General features: G+C 35.6%; 3 protein-coding genes and 1 long non-coding RNA gene across 4 annotated transcripts; 3 read left to right on the top strand and 1 right to left on the bottom strand.

Moving 5' to 3' along the window:
- The first annotated feature begins 91 nt into the window (after positions 1 to 91).
- On the top strand, positions 92 to 7,813 carry LOC136418539 (protein RCC2 homolog). Its single transcript, XM_066404626.1, has 7 exons — positions 92 to 236; positions 4,611 to 4,795; positions 5,148 to 5,361; positions 5,421 to 5,872; positions 6,661 to 6,795; positions 6,892 to 7,071; positions 7,126 to 7,813. Exons 1-7 carry the CDS (start codon positions 92 to 94, stop codon positions 7,252 to 7,254), a joined length of 1,440 nt encoding a protein of 479 aa, XP_066260723.1. The 3' UTR covers positions 7,255 to 7,813.
- Positions 7,814 to 8,339: 526 nt separating this feature from the next.
- Positions 8,340 to 9,323, top strand: LOC136418540 (uncharacterized). The gene is made up of 2 exons (XR_010752933.1): positions 8,340 to 8,563; positions 8,645 to 9,323. It is a non-coding gene; the product is annotated as an uncharacterized lncRNA (long non-coding RNA).
- GatA (glutamyl-tRNA(Gln) amidotransferase subunit A, mitochondrial) lies at positions 9,136 to 11,153 on the bottom strand. Its single transcript, XM_066404625.1, has 7 exons — positions 10,981 to 11,153; positions 10,420 to 10,907; positions 10,130 to 10,369; positions 9,931 to 10,078; positions 9,664 to 9,881; positions 9,386 to 9,588; positions 9,136 to 9,299 (listed from the first exon to the last, which is right to left on the bottom strand). The coding sequence occupies exons 1-7, from the start codon at positions 11,011 to 11,013 to the stop codon at positions 9,139 to 9,141; spliced, it is 1,491 nt and encodes a 496-aa protein (XP_066260722.1). The 5' UTR covers positions 11,014 to 11,153; the 3' UTR covers positions 9,136 to 9,138.
- A 155-nt stretch (positions 11,154 to 11,308) lies between these two features.
- Positions 11,309 to 18,832, top strand: Kap-alpha3 (karyopherin alpha3). Its single transcript, XM_066404624.1, has 7 exons — positions 11,309 to 11,568; positions 15,218 to 15,578; positions 15,633 to 15,970; positions 16,027 to 16,357; positions 16,413 to 16,597; positions 17,433 to 17,609; positions 17,665 to 18,832. The coding sequence occupies exons 1-7, from the start codon at positions 11,506 to 11,508 to the stop codon at positions 17,758 to 17,760; spliced, it is 1,551 nt and encodes a 516-aa protein (XP_066260721.1). The 5' UTR covers positions 11,309 to 11,505; the 3' UTR covers positions 17,761 to 18,832.
- Positions 18,833 to 19,827: the final 995 nt, after the last annotated feature.

Here is a 19,827-nt window from a genome sequence, read left to right as displayed (position 1 = left end):
GCCGGCTTGCTTGATCGGTTCAAAGAAAACAAAAGGAAGGTTAGGAGGCTACGTTCATTTTGTTTTTTCCTTAGGCTTGCTAGACAATAGAATGTCGACGTCCATTAAAAGAAAGAAGGCGCCTCCGAAGAAGCTGAATGCCAAAAGGGCCAAACGCAAAGATGAGACTGATGAGTCGGATTTAAGTGATAGTAGAGATGGGGATGCTCCCCAACCTGATGAAGTGCTTATTGTTGGTAAGTTGCCTTGTTTCCCCTTCTCTAATCATTCTCGATTTCGGGAAACAGTTCAACAGTGAAATAGAGAGCCAAGTTGATAGTAATTTGTTTTATATGCAGTTCTCTGTTGCTTGTGGTTTGATATCAGTTGATGCTAAAACTTAAGGCCTTCAATTTCAATTATTTTATGCCTATTACCATCGTGCACCCTCCTATTCCAACTTATTAAGAAGGCTAACTTGCCATCGAAAGTGAATGTTTGTCCCTTGTGTAAATAAACCTCCCTTTTTTATTATTTCTTCAGAAATTTATTCATGAAATCAGTTGGTTTTATGCTGTCTTTAAGCTTCCAGAACTGGTATATAAAATTTCAAGTTCATTGTCAGTTTTAGCAACTATTGTTTATAAACAAATTTAGAGTTAACGAGAATGTTAAAGAATCAATTATTTATAAACGCATAGCAAGCAAGGCGGGTTATAATGATTTGAATCTTACTGCAAAACAGCTGGCTGCTTCAAAAAACTAACTTGAGACATTTGCTATTGTTTCCCCCCTGGACAAAAAAGATGAGTTATGTAACAGCAATGCCTGGCTGCAAAATGTTGCTATGCTCAAATTAGACTTTAGCAAGTACCATGAATTTTTGGACAAAAGTAAAAAGAACTTTTCATAAATTTCTTCACAACTCTCCTGAGGGCAGACAAAACTGAAAAAAAGGGTGTAGAACCAAAATTAAAAAAAAATTAGAACCAAAGCATGAAATAGTTTACCATTTTTTGCTTGAACACAAAGAGCCTCCCTAACAAAACCTGGAATTAGAAGCTCTGCACTAGCTGGACAAACCATTTATATATTAAATGACAAGCCTTCAGGAGAATACATTATAGAATGTTTACTTTAAAAATTTTAATCTAAGTGACTATTCAGCGAGTAATCTAAGTAGCCATTCAGCAAGAATAGGAGGTAGGGGTGGAGGGACAGCAATTTTTATCAAATGTAACATAAACGTCAAATACTTGAAAATGAAAATAGGATTGATTCAAAGTCTTTGTGCGTTTTATGTCTCAGAGTTTCTAATATGTAATAGAAAGTTTGTAATTGCCACAATTTATGGAGCACCTTGTAGCTACTAGGGGCTTCAATGTTAATCTTCTCAGGTATAATTCGTGGAGAGAAAATATTGTTTCAAAACTAATATTAATGATATCGCTCGGCTGACACCGATGATCGTGTTACGGAGTTGGATGACAATGTGATAATCTTTCCAAGAGGATCTGATCAGATATTAAATATACATTACTGAGATTTCAGGCTGTAATGGTCAAATAATTACATTTAGGATTTCTGAGCGAACCTTAAAGATTGGCAGAGCATTGGGCAACAGTCTACGCGGCGGAGAATATAAATTACAAATATACTGCATATCAAAATATTTTCCTATAGCACAGCGAATTTTTGTTTGCTCTCTTTTTTCGTTTGTACATCTACATCAAACGTTCGCGGGACATCTGTGTATTGGATAAATAGAAAAATTAAACAGTAATCTGCGTATATCAACCATGTATATATGCGTTATACGCAAACATCTCAAATTGCGATATAAGTATCACAAAACCAATAGACAAATTACCGGAAAATATACAGGGTGTTCTTGAAGTGACATGTACCACATGACATGACAATGTAAAATGCTTGCCCAAAAATTCCCGAATCAAAAATAGGGCGTTAAGGCAAACTTACCTATATCCAATGTGGCTTTATTTTACCGCTACACTGCCCCAAAGTATTTAAGTTAATATCGTTTTTTTGAAATTATTGCTAAACGCTTTTATAGATTTTTACTAATTTTGGAACTAAGTGCTACTACATAAATTGGCGTGTTTTGATGTGAGCGAGATCTTTTTTTTAATGCGTAGAAATATTAAAAATGGAGCGTGGTTCGCAAATAAAAGTTGTATTATTGTTACCGCCTGTAAAATAATCTGCAGCGTTGAAAATTCTTTGCAGTAGCTCAGCTTCCGTAGCAGGAGAAGCATATACTGTTGATTTAATAGCTATCAGGAAAAAGTCTAGAGGCGTTAAATGAAAAATGCACGGTAGTCTGTTCCGATCCTTCTATTAGGATATGCTTCATTTAAAGATCTACGAACATTTACAATAAAGTGGGGTGATGCCCCGCAGTACATAAACCACATTCCGTTACGAAGTTATAATGGAAGAGCCTCCAATAAATGGGGTAAAGTGTTTTGCAAGAAGAGTAAATAGTTGTCCCTATTTCACCGATTTTACATTACAACTGATCCAATTAATCTAAGAAAACAAAAAAATGTAGTATTAATATTAAAAAAAAAAATTAATCTGCGAAACAGTTCGAGTCTTGAATTAATTTCGACTAGAAGCAGACATGTATACAGTTGAAACCTAAAACACAAAAAAAATCAATATCCTTGAAAAAATTTAATGTTTTCTTCTTGAAAAAAGTTCAATAGTAACTCATGAAAAAAAATCTTTAAAACAGTTAAAGTTTCGAATTTATTTCGACTCGAAGCAGAGGCATACGCAGTTGAGACATGAATCACAAAAAAAACAGTATTAATTCCTGAAAAATGTTTTTAAAATCTTCGAAACAGCTCAAGTTGCGATATCATTCTTCGGCCACGTCCAAAGATAGTCTCGAGTACCTTCCATAGGAGCTAAAATTGTAAATAATTTCGGCTTTAAACGGAAATTTTAATACGTCGTTCTCGACCTGACAAAACTTAAATGTAAACTACAAGAAATAACAATCAGACCCCACCCCTGAACACCTAAAGCGTGAGCCAGAATCACTTCAGGAACGTTCCGTTTCACTCACAAAATGGCAGTTAAACACTGCTCACTTTTATTCACTAAGATATACTAACACAAGCCTTTAGAACAAAAGAAAACTCGTTTATTTCAATTATAAGCACAGGGCGCATTGCCAATACCTTATTCATCCTCGCATTACCATTCGAATGAATTACCTACAAAATGACATCGCTACGAAAACTTATAAAAAAATTTGCAACCTGCCTTCTGTGAAGCTAAAATGGGGGAAAAGTTGCGAATTCGAGGCAATAGTTTCATTATGCAAACATACCCCGACGGAATAAAAAAATACATTTCCTATTGCAAAGAAATTGGCAAACTTAAGGAGCTTATAGGGGACTGCGGTGAACAATTTTTGCATAGAAACTTCTAGTCAGAAATGAGCCGTTTTGGCTCGAGAGTCATTTTTATTCAAAAGATTTCGATAGTTAAGTGAGTAAAATAAAAATAAATGAAATAAACACTTTTTTTATCTTTTGGTGCAATATGGGCTGATCACAATCCTCAAGCCGCGTGGATCAGAGCTCATTAAAACTTTTTAGTTGATCCGTTCCTGCTTCTACCTTGGCTAACTGGTAACACCTATCTAAATTTTCTGCAAGGCATACTTTCAGAGCTATTAGCTACTGCACACGTTCCTCTGGGTATGCGGGATAGAACGTGGTTCCATCAAGACGGTACACTTGCACATTTTGCTTGTACTGTGCAGGATCATATAAATAAATATTTTTGTGAGTAATGGATCGGAATAGGTGGGGTTATCAGGTGGCCAGCATGAAGTCTCGATTTAAGCCCAGTGGATATTTTTCTCTGAGATTACATCAAGTCGTTGATGTATAAAACTCCTGTAGCCACCCAAGAGGAACTTTTGGGAAGAGTGATGGTAGCCTCTCTCTTTGAAGAGCAAGATCCTCACACCTTACAACGGGTGCGCGATTTAATGATTCAAAGAACAAATTTATACAACTAACTTGGTTAGTTGTCATTTTGAATCTTTGTTATAATTTTTTTTTGCGTTATCTTTAATAAAAATGAATTAAATACCGAGTCTAAAAAAGTAAAAAACAAAATGACACATCTCTCCGCGATTAGTCGAACCAGCTTCAGTGCATAATACGTACAACAGGCACCACGACTTGGTCATGCAAAAGGGAGGGGGGATATCCCTATGATGTTCCTGGTACTGATGAATGCTCAGCAGATGTTTAGAGTTTGAGTCTCCGAAACAAGTAGTGAAGGGTAATGAATAATGTTCCGGTGGACATTCTGAAATACATAGGTAAGGTGGTCTGCGATATTGTTTCGTACAAGATAAATTGTAGTATTCCCTCCGGGTAATTACCCACAAAAACTAAACAACCTAAGTCAATATTCGTATATGAAAAGGATGATAAACAGGTCTCTCAAAACTAAAGACCAATATCAATGCTTAGCTTAAAAATATTTGAGAAAACAATGTATTCAAAAATAATTGCGTTCTTAATTGACAATAATGTCTTGGTTACTTTACAAGGGTCAATTTCATTCGTTTCAATATTAAGGTCATGGGGATGTTCTGGACGATATGAGCCCTTTACCGAAAGAATTGCTTAATACCCTCCTCAAACCAGTGGGACAATTGCTCATTTTTGGAGGCGTGAATTGGGATGCGGCCGGAAAACGAGACTTTAAGGGCATCAAAATGGTTCCCAACCTCTGGTCTCCTCACCGATTTGGTGATTGGAAGGTGAGTTTTTAAGACCTCACTGGTTGTTTCTACTTCAAATTTAGTTGCACCCAAATCCCTCAAAAGTAGGGGGTTGGAGGCCAAATGTTTGTTTCTATTTATGTTAACTATTTAAGTTATAGAAAAGGGTGTGTTATTTTCATGATTCACTGGTTTGGTTTACTTGGTTGGAATCAATGGTTGAAATTATTATAAGCGTTGAAATAACTGTTCTTGGAATAGTTTAGGAGGTAGTATAGCAGAAGTTGTGTGGTCTAATCAAGTAGTTTGGTAGTTTGGTTCTATCTGTTAATAAACCTTATAGGTGTTGGCTCAATGTCGCCCTGGAGGTTTAAAAGCCGCTCCTTAATAGGTACGCTTAGCAGTAAGCGGCTGTACGTCTGCTCACAATGTCCTGGTAGATGGTGAAGGTAAGACTTATACCTTTGGCCGCAACCCTCAAGGCCAATTGGGACTGGACAACACCACGTCTGTATCCAAGCCAACTTTGGTACCAGCACTGGAGAAAATGAACGTTATTAGTGCGGCTTGCGGAAGACATCACACGCTGTTTTTAACTGATACTGGTTAGTATAAACTTAACATTAGTCTTATAACAAAGACATACATTAATTATATTCATTAGGAACGGTGTACGCATGCGGGGACAATAAATCCGGCCAATGCGGGGTGGGAAATTTGCAGCCTCAAATCCTTACCCCAACGCGCATCAATTACCGTGGCCCCCCTATCGTGAAAATCGGGTGTGGAGCCGAATTTTCCGTCATCCTCGACGTCAAAGGGGGGCTTTACACCTTCGGCTTGCCAGAATACGGTCAGTTGGGCCACAACACTGATGGAAAGTACTTCAAGACGGCCACAAAGTTGTGCTTCAATTTCGAGACCAGTCCCAAGAGGGTCGTTTTGTATATCGAGAAAAGTAAGGACGGGCACGTGTCTCCTGTAGACGTCACGGAGATTGTGGATTTCGGTTGCGGCCCTAATCACACAGTGGCCATTGATAGCCGTAAGAGGGCGTTCTCTTGGGGATTTGGAGGGTTCGGGAGACTGGGACATGCGGAACAAAAGGACGAAATGGTAAGATCTGGAGATAAACCAATTTCTGAATAATAAAAGCAGTCTAATCAGATATTTTAAGTGACAATATCTAGGATGCTTATATTATAAAAGGACCTAAAACTAATCAAGAGGTTTATAATGGTTAAATAAAAATAGAATCATAAGATATTAAAAAGGGACGAGCGAAAAGAAGCACATGACAAAAAGAAATAAAAAAAGTTTATATAAAAATGTTGTGATTATAGACAAAGTTATTTTTGCTAAACTTCCATTATACATTATACGACGGGGGAACAAACTTTGTCGTATATTCTGTCATCTTTTCAAATATCTGACTAGACGTATACAGGATATTGCTAAAAAGTTGTTTACAAGCTTCTAGGGTAGATTCGCACCAAGTTTCATCAATATTTTTAATATGTAACAGAATGTTTGTTGTTGTGACCATAGGAAAGTAAAATGAGGTCTGACCCAAATACACTTATCACTCTGTAGGTTGTCAATATCAATTAGGTCGTATTTTTTCCGCTAAGTTCTATCTAATCATATTATTTGTGTCTTTAAGAATAGAATTTAGATTCTACACCAAATTGGAACCAAATTGGAACTAAACAAACTCTAAAAGCTGTAAAGAAAAGATTCGGAATCATTTTCAATATTTAGTTTTATTTGTAAGGAAGTTTTTGGGATATGTAAACGTAGCTAATGTCCTAGTATTCTGTGAACAACCTTTTGTATAACGCTGTATAGGCAGTGATTACAGCATCATTCTAGTCAAATAATGGAATTCAAATACTTATTTACAGGTACCTCGACTGATTAAATATTTTGATAGTCAATCTAGAGGGGTGCGTTCGGTGCATTGCGGATCCACCTACACTCTCGCAATAACAGAGCACAACGGATTATTCCTTTTTGGTCAGACCAAGCGTACTGGTGACGTAAGTTATTCGACCACAAACATCTTTGATGGTTTCTAGTGTTTTTAAGTGCAAGATTTTCTAAGATCATTGTTTTTAAACTCTTTTTTTTTTCAGGCTAATATGTACCCGAAACCTGTTCAAGATTTAGCGGGTTGGACCATCAGTCACGTCGGCACCAGCTACACTTCAATAGTGATTGCGGCTGACGAGACTTGCATAGCGTGGGGAGCTTCTCCTACTTACGGTGAGCTGGGTTTGGGTGATATGCAGAAGAGCAGCACCACTCCCAAAGAAGTAAGAAACATTCCCTAAACTAGTATACACTGTTTTATATTGGTTCTTAACCAGGTCACCCGCATGCAAGGAGTTAAGGTAACCGGCTTGAGCATGGGTTATTGGCATACTTTGGTCATCGCTTCTGAGGACACACCCGAGCATAAAGCCAAAGTTGAGTCCATGAAAATTTACGAACCTTAAGTCTCTTTGTACGTTTCGCTATTTCATTTCATTTCGAGATCGAACCAGCTCCATTCATATTCAAATATAGAAATAATTTTTGTCAGAACCACTATTCTTTATAAAGATCATTACATATTTGGTTAATAATTGCGTGATTTTTGTCTCTGTTCAAGGCTCAAGGTTGTTATTATATTTTTGTCAGAATAACACTGCGTATGCCTGGATTTAACATCTATAATTAATAATCTGAGTTTGAATAATAATTCATTTATGTGAGAATGTATCATACATCATACATATGGATAATATTTAGGTATAACAATCCTCGACTATGTACTGCTCTGTAGGTTTAAGCGTTTAGATTTAGCCCGATCGGATTTTAACGGTTTACAGTATTTTCGTTTTTAACTTAAATGTATTTTTAGTTCGTAATTTATAACTGGTGTTTGTGCATTAAATGGCAGAAGCAGGACTTTCCACGCGTTTGTCTCCTTTCTACATAATGTAAGTACTGTTTTTTGTTTTTTCCAAGGAATTTTTCAGGTAAATAAATTAATAAACAATTTGTATGAAGTAAGCTGATGGTTTTATATGTCAAATTCCTGCTTAGGTAGTCGAGATTTCCACTGATTTCAAGATAGCTGAAGTTTAATAGTCTCAAATTTAACCACATGACATTTCTTTGAGAGCATAAAATTCGATGCCGTTCTAAAATAAATGGGGGACTCCATTCTTGAAGAAAATTTAAAAGTTTTACCCTTTACGTAATATGAAGAGAACAAAGAAAATAAAATTTCTATTTTCAAGATAGTGCCACTTTTGGTTATGAAAGCTGTTTACACCAGGCCTCCGACATTTGATGGTAAATTTTTTTTCATATATTTTATTTCTTGGTACTTAGTGTGATAAAAACAACTCTAAATTGCACAATACGTATTGAAAAAAATTATGTCTACGACGAAAGACAAAAAGGGAATCAAATCGGCAAAACACAACCAACAATCATTAATAATCTTTAATTCTATTCTTGAAAATTTGGAAATCTCACGATAGTTTTCTGGATCTAGGCACATTGTTTCCGATCTGATGAGATCCTTCAAACATAGAGCATAGCAATTCCAAGAGCTTGCACCTTTCTGACCAGGAGCCTATTAGAGAATCGAGCAAAGACCTTTGTGGAATCCTTTTAGATCGCCACAGCTACCTATGAGTCAGTTTCGACACTTCACAATGCGGTTCTTAATCACTCCTAGATTCGTTCCAGTCTACATACTCTGAAAGAATTCATGCTAACCAGGAGATACCCGCAATTGACGGTTTCAAAAAGGTCGTGTAATTATTAATTGAAATAGCTTTATCAAAATCAAAAGCAATAAAAGCTTTTTATGATTTTTAATATTCTTTTTAGATCCAGACTTAAAAATTGGGACAATCCAAGAACGTTTCCAGGCAGAAGGAAAATCATCTTTCTTAAGCTGGAAAATGTGACATAATTGACCAAGCCGTGAGCCTTCACAATTTTTAAGAAATGTCAAAGACAATCCAATTAAGACCAGAGCTCTTGTTCCTATTAACTGGAGTGAAGTGATGTTTCCCGATAACTTCAAAGAACAAAAAAGTGTATAGAAGAAGATTGGATTCAGGTCGCTCACGATGTTCTCTGGATAGTCACTGTTATAGTTCTCGAAATAACCGCAATAGCACTCGCGATTTCTCTCTGAGGTTTTAGCTAGAGTCAGACCTTTTAGAGCTCTCCTAAAGTTCAGTCAGTTTGGGCCTCAATTCTTAACATCCTTGAAATAGACATTGCCCCCCATTAACCAGATTTTGTGTAATGCAAGATGAGCCAGTCACCCTTAGAGCTGACTCATGATGAATGAATTAATAAAGAAAAATGTTGACTTAAGATACTCTATGTACAAAATGTGGAAACTGTACAATACTTTCTATATATTTCGCAACTGCCAGTAACATGGGCTCACTTAAATTTCTTCCTATAAGCTGAAGACTAATAGGAAGTCCCTCGCTTGACAATTTTATTGGAACCGATACTGCTGGAACCCCTATAAAATTAAATTTTACAAAATGTCATACCATATGTATACCATATACAAAAACCATAGTTTTTACAACACAAGCACAATTTTACCTGCCATATTTGCGGGTTGCGTGCAGTAATCCTGCAAAGCACACTGATCACGATTAGTTTTCTGCACAAAATCTTTATAATAAGGTGCAGTGGTTAGTGTAGTGGGAGTCAATAAAATCTGAACATCTTCCCAAGCTTTGTGGAAATCATCAGATATCAGTCTTCTGACTTTTAAGGCTTGATTGAAATATTTCTCATAATTTCTGATAAATAAATTTTAGATCAAATTTTAAACTAAAAATGATTAGATATTCTTTTCATTGCACACAAATCTTTACCTGCCCAAAAGAAAATAATTCCCAGTAAGAATTCTATTGCGCACCACCTCATTAAACCCTAAACTCCTGCTGGTAGCAAATAATTTTTCTGTTGATGTATTTTCATTAGCCCTAAACCCAAATTCTATACCATCATATCTGGCCATATTGCTGGCTACTTCACACTGATTCAGAACTGAATAGCATACAATACTGTGCTCTGTATTAGGCAATGAGACCTATTTGAAAATTTTCAATAGAGAAAATTTCTCAAATTAGTACACAGACCTGTTTGACTATGGCCCCATCTCCCTCTAAGACATTTGCAATTTCATTCCAAGCCTGGTGTACTTCAGAACTTAAAAGACCATTAAAATATTCAACAGGGATGCCAATTTTTAGGTCTTTTATTGACATTTGATTAGCTCCAGGAAGTCTGCAGTTTCAAAAATTACTTACACATAGTATTAATCATACAAATAAGTACCTAATTTTTTTATAGGGCTTTGTAAGCGATGTGGAATCCTTGCTATCAAATCCTGCCACTGCATTTAATATACTAACACAATCATCAACAGTACGAGTTAAGATTCCAGGCACATCCATTGAATTTACAAGAGGTATTAGACCCCACCTTGACACAAGCCCATAAGTTGGCTTAAGGCCTATTAGTCCACAATATGAAGCAGGGTTTCTTGTGGATCCCCCCGTGTCTGACCCTATTGCCCTGAAATCATTAGGATCATCACACATTACATGAATTTAGATAGTAACTACCCAAAACATATTCCTGCAGCTACAGCCACAGCACTCCCCCCACTACTTCCACCTACAATTCGAAAATGATCTTCACTATCATAGCCCCAAACATTCCTTGTGGGTCCAAATATTGAGTCCACAGTACCAGACCCCATAGCAAATTGGTCTAAATTAGTTTTTCCTATTAAAACTGCCCCAGCATTTTCAAGTCTCTCAACCACAGTAGCATTGTAATGTGGTTGAAAATTTTCCAACATCTTTGCAGCACACGTCGTTTTGCTGTGCTTTGTGCAAAAATTGTCTTTGATTGCAATGGGGACTCCATCAAGTTCAGATAAAGGTTCGCTGTCATTGTAACGTTTCAAAGACTGGTCGGCCTGGGCTTCAGCTAGAGTTTCAGTTAATGTTATGAAGGCATTGTAGTTTTGGAAGGTTTTAGCGCGGTTTAGAGCGGCGTCTGCGAGAGTTGGGGACGTTATTATGTTGTTGGTTAATAATTTGTAGACCTGATGGTAATATTACTTAATATAGTAAACAAAAAGAAACGGTTTGTGCTGTGCATTGTACAGAAATACCTACGTTTTTAATACTGGTATTTAATACTTTTTCCATTTAAAACAATGCAATGGGGTTCCAAGTTGGGGGGTACAATCTACTATTTTTGTATTAAAACTAACAATTAACTCTCGATACAGTACAGGGCATGGGTGTGTATATGTACGAGTGTTATAATTACTTTTATTCCTATTAACTTTTTGTATTTAATTTAATATAAAATTCAATAATTCAAAAACAAGGTTAAATCCCAAAACGTTTATTTTCCTAATTGGTAGACAATGATCGTAGACACTCCCGACTTTCCATGTCCGTGAAGTTGACTTTGACAGCGTAAAAACCACGTCCAACGGGCGCCTAGAAACTTCCTTCGATATAAATTAAAATACTTTCGTATTTCTCAAATATCATGAGCAAATGTATTGATATCATAAAACTTCGATAGATACGCGTTCGAATCCCTGCATACTCCAGCAGAAACACACATTTCTCCGTGATTTATCACCGGCTTTTTCCTCGTGTTTTTAGTTGTCAAATCAGCAACCAAAAATGGCGGACCCTAACTACAAGAGTCGTTTGCAAAATTTCAAGAACAAAGGCAAAGACCAAGATGTAAGTGCACCTTTTCTTTATCAAATATCTCAAGATGATGTACTTTATCATTTTAAATAGTTTACAGGACATATGTCCCTGCTTCAGGGCGTTGGTCTGAGGGTCACAAAGACCTGGTTAATTGCATCAGGTTACTTAGGTCACATAATTTAAGTACATTGTTCCATAACTTCACCGAAGGTCTAATGTTATTCCCAATGGAGTTATTTTTTCTTAATTCGGTGTAGCATTTCATCACCATAGTTATGCAGCCGTACACATTTTATTTAGCAATATTGAGTCTCCAATTCAGGGTCAAGGTTTATCAAAAGTTTGCCTCAATTTCCTATTTAATTTAGTTCCCCCTGACTGGTGAGGATTTACCCTGACCAATTATTATACAATGGTTGATGTTAACTTCTTTTCAACCTTTTTTTGTAGTGTGGCTAACTACTTAATTGAAATACAGAACATCAAAAATAGTGAATGATAAGGGTTACTTTGCCTTATATTTAGCTAATGATTTCACTATAGTTATCAAAAATTCTACAGAAATTAGGAGAAAAATATTCCAAATTCAGTTTGGGCAGATTTAGGTGATTTTTAAATTTTTGTTGATCTAATAATCAAATTCCTTACTATCGCATACTAAATCAATTGTTTTTTTATTGCATTCATAAGTTAATAATGAATTGAAAACTACATTGAAAATTATAACTATTGTTTAATTTCCTTAAATCAGTTGTTGAGATTCGTTTATAAACCAAAGTTGTAAAGTACATTATTATGGCCCAAATGTAAAGTTTAAGTACCAAAACACTCAGACCTAAAGGACTGATGAGATATGAGGGACATAGGTACTTTACAACCACAATTAGTTGATTAATTTTGGATAAAGGTGCTCAATTTTAATTGATAGTTTTGCCAATACTTTTCTCAGTATCCACGAAAAACTGAAGTTTTATTTTCCATTTCTTGTTTGTAAATCAGAAGTGGCATATTATTTTAACAGGATTTAACTAAAATATTCCAAGGAGCCTTTTCAGAGTGCTTTTAAACAGTTGTCATGTTTTTCTATGGCACCAAGTTTCCAGTATTGAAGTTCAACTTTAGTTTTTCTTATTGCTACCATGTTTGATTGTTACATATTTGAGTAAGCATACTTTTTCTAAATTTGTTGATATGACATATATCATAGTTTATGTTTTCATAGTAATTAAAACAAAAAATTTCCCTTTTTGCTAAAATTGCCACGCAGCAAAGTAAAAAAAACCGTTTGATCGTCTAGTTTTTCACAGTTTGATTACAGATTTGTCGTTTCTAAAATTAAAAATAAACAACTGCATTTGCCAACCAGTTACAGAATTTTTCTGGGAAAGGTCAAAAGATGTTATGATTTGGAATTTTAAAAACATCAATTCTGTAACTAAGAGGTTGAAAACTAGAGAGTGAAACATTTTTTGATTTTGTCGCTTTATGACAATCTTGCCAAAAGAGAAAATTTCTTGTTTTAACTAATATGAAAACATAGTAAATATTATTCTCAGTGAATTTAGAATAAGTAGAATTAGCCAAAAACTAAAGTTGAACTTCATGTGTTGGAAAATTAATGCAATAAAAGAAAACTGACCATACTGTTAAAAAATTCTCCGAAATGGTCCTTTTGATTGTTCTGGTTAAACCAATTAACAATGTGCTATTTCTAATTTATAAACCAAAAAAGAAAAAAAATTGATTTTTTCATCGATATTGAGAAAAGTATTGACAACACTGCCAATGTAAAAATGTAGCCTTATTAAGCTTAAATTTGCGCAACTTTGCCCTAATTCAATCGACCTTTGTGTCTCTTAAGATAACCAAGATTCCAATAATGAGACTCGTAAAACGGGCACCCTGTACCCAATTTTTTTAACTATTGGATTTGATAAAACTGATATAAGCTTACCCAAATTAAGTATAAATTAAGTAAGGTCAAAAAGGCAATGCATCTTTCCTTTTTACATTTGTTTCCATGGTAATCATAAATAAGACAATATTGAAGATGAAGACGTCATTAAGACGAACTTCTCATTAGCTCTAGGTAAATAATGAATCATATACGTGCAATTTTAAACCTTATTTTCAACTGTTTTAGAAAAAATGTAAGAAACTACACTCCACAGTCCTTCAACATGCCCAATAATGGTGTGTTTTAAATCTAGTAGTGGAATAAACGATTTATGCATATTCACGTCCGTTTTTAACCAGCGTCAATGAACTATGACAATAAACTATTGAAATTTGCACGAAACTTAATACCAATGGATGAAAGTAAAAAAAATTAACATTTGTCAAATTGAAAAATTATTCTTTCAGGTAGATTTTGAAAAGATAAGATTTTTCTGAAAAATTTTTTGTCCTAACTTTTAGTTATTATTAATTATGTACCATGAGACAGTATTAACACTTTGAGTAAAATTTTGAGGGTGATCATTAGAAATATCCTCAAGTACATTTTGAAATATCAGATGCATAACATGTCTTGGTCAAGTTCATATGTTATCTTTTGACGGTGAGATATTTGATAGTAACTGGCAAAACGGCTTAATCAATGCCTTTTGTTTGCGGTTCACTGCGAATTGCGGTTTTTTTTTAATGATTACCCGCATTTCCAAGAAGGAACATGAACGTTCTTACGTTCCTTAATAATAAATGAATAGTGCATATTCACGGAGCTATGGGTTAGGCGGAAGTCATTCATGAATCCTGTATATAAAACTAGTTAATTCTCTATTCTGCGCAGATAATTCCATTGTTAAATAAAGGGTCAGGTGCTGTAAAAAGGAGGCAGCCTAAATGTGGGTGAAAAACTAAGACGTAGTTGTTTTTTTAATAAACTAAATATTAATGGATACCAAATAAGCCTATATCGTTACTTTAATAAATTAAGAATCTATTATATATCGAGCGGTTTTCAACGGCTGAAAACTTGAATTGCCAGGGTCAAGTCGATCAGACTAACTGTTCGCGTACGGAGCATGCTAATAAAGGCGGGGAACAATACAGAAAAAAATGATTATGTGGGAATTTTCTCTTAAAAAATAAATTTATTTATTTCAAGGTTTTATCCCACTACATCTCATATTTAACGGACAATGGCACTAATAGGAAAACCGATATCTTGCTTATAACTTCGGAGTCCCATTTTTGCCCAAACATCGTCTTCTGTAAAGTTAAATTAAATATTAGCGTGGGATAATGTCTTTACACGCACACGTGCGGTAAAAAGTGTTATAAAATTGTCAAATAGATTCGAACATTTTTGGCCCTGTCACATGACACATGTTAATTTGACATGAGCACGTTTAAAATTTTCACCGTTTATGCTCGGTAGAATCTTACTTTTAGTTCGCAAACACATGTGGCAAAGCCATTTTACCACAGGCTCGTAGCAAAAAAGGACTTGAAGGATCTACCGTGAATTGTTCATACAAAAAAAACACCTTTTAAATACTGTCTCGTTTTTATACCAGTTGATCCTGCATGTTTTGGTGCCAGCTGCAAAATTCTATAAAAGCCCTTCAAATGTAATAAAGTTATTTATATGTTTTAAAGAATGAATAATGTTTTTAACCCCATTCTTCCTTAATCTTTTCAACAAATTTTATTATTGTTTTTTTTTCCAAACTAGGAAATGCGTAGACGTCGCAACGAAGTCACCGTCGAATTGCGCAAAAACAAGCGCGAAGAGACGTTGCAGAAACGTCGTAACGTCCCAGTGGCGGACTCCACCGACGAGGATGAATTAGAGAAAAACCTGTCGAATACCAATTTGGAGCAATTGGTAGCCCAAGCGGCAGCTGTGGACAATCCAAATATGCAACTAATTGCAGTTCAGTCGGCCCGGAAGCTATTGTCCTCAGATAGAAATCCGCCCATAGACGCCCTGATCCTTAGCGGGGTTTTACCAATTTTAGTGCAGTGTTTGGAAAGACACGATAATCCACCTTTACAATTTGAAGCCGCATGGGCATTGACAAATATCGCTTCCGGCAAGATCTAATGATTTGCAATGGATTCATGAATAATTTTTTCCTCTTTACTAGGTACTTCCGCTCAAACCAACAAAGTAGTCTCTGCAGGAGCTGTCCCTCTGTTTCTAATGCTCTTGCACTCTCCTCATCAAAATGTCTGCGAACAGGCCGTATGGGCTTTAGGAAATATAATCGGCGACGGTCCAGTGCTGAGGGACTACGTTATTGAATTGGGCGTCGTTGAGCCACTGTTATCGTTCATTAAACCGGATATCCCGATTTCATTTTTGAGGAATGTCACGTGGGTTATCGTGAATTTATGTAGGAATAAGGATCCTCCTCCACCGATCCGCACAATAGAGGAGCTATTGCCTGCCCTGAGCGCTCTCATCCACCATACTGATATAAACGTAAATATTATATACTATTGAAAATTATTCTTCATACATAAAAAATGTGTGTGCAGATTTTGGTCGACACAGTGTGGGCATTAAGTTACCTAACGGACGGAGGAAACGAACAAATCCAAATGGTAATAGACAGTGGGGTAGTTCCCAAATTAATCCCATTGCTGAGTCACAAAGAAGTGAAGGTCCAAACAGCAGCCTTGAGGGCCGTGGGCAATATTGTGACGGGAACAGATGAACAGACTCAAGTAGTACTAAACTGCGACGCTCTATCACACTTTCCAGCTCTACTGGTTCATCCCAAAGATAAAATTTGCAAAGAAGCCGTGTGGTTCTTGTCGAACATTACGGCCGGTAATCAGCGGCAAGTTCAGGCGGTTATTAATGCTGGTATGATTGCCATCGTTCTAATAAAAGCGTACTTTAATAGTTACTTTATTGTTAGGTTTGTTGCCGAAAATTATCCATAATTTAAGTAAAGGCGACTTCCAAACACAGAAAGAGGCTGCTTGGGCGATTGCCAACCTTACTATCGGTGGAAACAAGGACCAAGTGGCTAAGCTGATTCAAGATGGCGTTATTCCCCCTTTTTGCGACTTACTCAATTGTAAAGATGCCACTGTTATTCAGGTCAGTTCCTGGGACGAGGTTAAGTACGGAGGTTTAGAGATGTGAGTGGCGAATGTTTCTAAATGAAGATTCCAAATGTTCGTGAAAATTTGATCATTGCTTTGCCCGAATATTTTGGAACTTTTAAATTGACTACCAAAAATACGGTCCATCCCAAAGTATATTTGATGTTTCTAAAAGACTTGTATAGTAACTCTTAGTTTTTTAATAATTGTATGTTTACAGGGTAGCCCTAATTGTTTCGGCATCCTCTATGTAGGGTCTGCATTCAACGTTATTCACCAGATCGATTGCAGTTAATAGTGCATAGCATCCAATTCTATGACAGCTCGCATTTGTTATTTTTAACAGGCCTCTTGTGTTGTTCTGAAGGGGTCCTAAAATATATGTCTGTGAATGGCAAGGCCCGGGCAGTCATTCCTTGATAAATGAGAGGAATATAAAAATAATGTATCTCGTAGAAGTGAAATCCAAAACTGTTGACATCAGCATTCACGAATGCTCCAAGCGGAGTAATTGTGTACGGGTCTAGTCGACGTCAAAAAACTAGTAATTTTTGATTCAGTACATGGTATGCAGTAGAAATGCGCCGCTAAACTGTTTCAACCTCTTGAAAGATTCTTATAGACAACTGAGATGTTTTACTTTCGACTTATTGAGAAGAATTGACATTACCCGTATATTGTCTAAAATGTATATGGTTCGCACAATAAGGCTTAAAATGTAAAATAATATTTACGCAAAGTGCATTTACTATCACCATTCTATGAAATATCGGTACCGAGATTATTTTCCACTATTTTTTTCATCATTGTATTTTATATCTCCCTTTCAGGTAGTCCTGGATGGTATAAACAACATGCTGAAAATGGCCGGCCCTCAGGTGGAGCAAATTTGCACGATGATCGAGGAATGCAGTGGCCTTGACAAAATCGAAGCTCTGCAGAACCATGATAACATCGAGATTTACAAGCTCGCTTACGATATCATCGAGCAATATTTCAGTGGCGATGTAAGTGATTGTTTTTGTTAGTTTAAACAAAGATGGATAAAATGGGGTGATTTAGGCTGAAGATGATCCTAACCTGGTCCCATCAGCGAGCGAAGGTGAATTCAATTTCGATCCCTCGACGAACGTCCCGAACGAAGGATTTAAATTTTGATCGGTAGGCGCTTGAGCAATCGCAGCAAATTTCGCTTCCCCCTTATTAGGATCCACAAGTGTACGTTCATTTTAACAGATTTTTTAATACATACAGAGCACGTCAGAGTTGCCTCCTACCTCCGTTCAGGCCAGCTTCGTTAATTGCTTAAAGAAATAAGCATCTAGTGGAGGGTGTGGACAACTCTTTAGACTATCACTGTATTTTTCTTCTGTATATATCTAGGTATTTTAAACAGTGTCCCCAAGCGAAGGTTTTACGACGGATATTTATTTAATTTGACACATTTATTGAGGCTGTACCTACTCCTTGTATTTTATATTGTTAAGACTGCCGGTTAAGACAAAATGTGCTCGGAAATTGAATTAGGTAAATATCTGATGACGCACGCACGGAGGTTGACTATTTTTTTTGTATATAAGAGGCTTTCGGGCATGTTTAAAATGACCGTACAACCTCATAATTTATAACTAATGAAATCTGGGCGTGGCTACTTCGAAAATAAGTGCCGTGTCGAACATAATACAAATTTCTTTTTAAGAAAAATTGAAATTGCGTAATTTGAGATGGGAGATGTTTATAATTTTTATTTGGTTAGAGTTCCAAGCAGTGGCCATGTGCAGACCTCTTTTTAGGATCTGTCAATATAATTTATAATGAGTATACACTTAGATTTATCTCATTTTTGTGAAATAACTGACATCTGTAATAAACAAAAAACGTTTCCCAAACAATCAAAAAGGGTATCGCTGTTTACTAATTTCCATAAATAAACACACAGGTTTCTGCCTCATTACGTCCGTGATTGGAAGAATGACATTGTATAGGTAATTGTACTCCAAAGATTTGGATGGTGCGAACATTAAATGTTTTCGTTGTTACTGCTGAAAAGAGTAATTTATTGTCGGACTAACCTTATAATTATTACACATTATATGACATTGTCGTTACCGAGATTTTTTAGGATATTATGATTTTTTTAACCTTTCATTTTGAATAGATAAGCTCGTCATTGGCGTGAACGGTGATTAATATCGGTTGGCTTCGTCAAATACATTTATTTTGGAATTTATTGAGCATTTTTATTTAGGGAATTAACCTCTAATAAACATAAAAATCAAGAAGGAATACTGTTGCTCAAGACCCACTTACTGTATAGCTAATCGTACTTTTCACACTTTGGACATTTTTTAGGCTAATTGTAGCTTAATTTCTCGAGATATAAAAGGAGTTTTACATCTTGTCGACAAAGCTAACAATTAAAACTAGTGAATTAGATATTCACAACAAATAAAAACTAGTCAACTACAATTAAATTAGGCTATCAAAACGTTGAAAATAGTAAATAATACATAATATATAGCTGCAGGCACTATTACTATCTCCGAAACAGCAAGTTGCAAAATCGGTTAAATGGAGGAAGAAAGACAGTATTGGCGTTCAGCTATTTTATTTGTTGTATTGTCTTTATATTTTACGAATAGTATTTTATTTTTTCTAATGTTCGTGGATTAAAAATGCAAATTAGCATCATTGTTGATAATAATCAGAACGTGTGAATTGTAGTTCAACGTTTTATCAAAAGAAAATTAGAAAGTAATGATGTTTTTAGTGATCTACTTCAATGAATGCTTAAAACAATATCAAAGTAATAACGAGAATGTCTTTATGTTTGCAGAGTTATGGATTCAGTAAGGCCAAAAACGAATAATTAGGCTATACATTTTAATAAGGTGGTTTGAAACAATAAAAATTCTGATTATGTTTAATTAACTAGTGATTAATTAAGTAGATGTGTTGTTCTGCATATGCAAGATGTTTATCAAATACCAATACAGCACAACAAACGTATTTGTTATGATAATGCAAGACATTCTCTGAGAGGCTTAGATAGAAAAAGGGTTACGATTGTTAGATTTTAAAATGCGAAAGGAAAGGAAAAATACTAGGTAGATTTGTTCCCTCGTTTTGACCATCCGAATTCAATACCTATAAACCCGTCTATATTATAGAAAGAAAAGAACTCAATGCTGTCAGAAAAATGCTTTCTTAAGTAATGTTTCGCCA

Source organism: Euwallacea similis, chromosome 35 (genome assembly GCF_039881205.1).
Source record: "Euwallacea similis isolate ESF13 chromosome 35, ESF131.1, whole genome shotgun sequence".
Classification (NCBI taxonomy): Eukaryota; Metazoa; Arthropoda; class Insecta; order Coleoptera; family Curculionidae; genus Euwallacea; species Euwallacea similis.
The sequence above is the reverse complement of the archived record's forward strand: the minus strand, read 5'-3'. Positions and strand labels throughout refer to the sequence as shown.

Bases quoted from the DNA above. Each gene is read 5' to 3' on its own strand.
- GatA (XM_066404625.1), bottom strand. From the start codon at position 11,013: ATGGAAAAAGTATTAAATACCAGTATTAAAAAC. The intron at 10,079-10,129 runs GTACTTATTTGT...TTGAAACTGCAG, and splicing joins AAGCCCTATAAAAAAATTAG to ACTTCCTGGAGCTAATCAAA. The intron at 9,300-9,385 runs GTAAAATTGTGC...TTAATTTTATAG, and splicing joins GCAACCCGCAAATATGGCAG to GGGTTCCAGCAGTATCGGTT.
- Kap-alpha3 (XM_066404624.1), top strand. From the start codon at position 11,506: ATGGCGGACCCTAACTACAAGAGTCGTTTGCAAAATTTCAAGAACAAA. The intron at 11,569-15,217 runs GTAAGTGCACCT...TTTCCAAACTAG, and splicing joins ACAAAGGCAAAGACCAAGAT to GAAATGCGTAGACGTCGCAA. The intron at 17,610-17,664 runs GTAAGTGATTGT...GGGGTGATTTAG, and splicing joins AGCAATATTTCAGTGGCGAT to GCTGAAGATGATCCTAACCT.
- LOC136418539 (XM_066404626.1), top strand. From the start codon at position 92: ATGTCGACGTCCATTAAAAGAAAGAAGGCGCCTCCGAAGAAGCTGAAT. The intron at 237-4,610 runs GTAAGTTGCCTT...TTCAATATTAAG, and splicing joins TGATGAAGTGCTTATTGTTG to GTCATGGGGATGTTCTGGAC. The intron at 7,072-7,125 runs GTAAGAAACATT...GTTCTTAACCAG, and splicing joins GCAGCACCACTCCCAAAGAA to GTCACCCGCATGCAAGGAGT.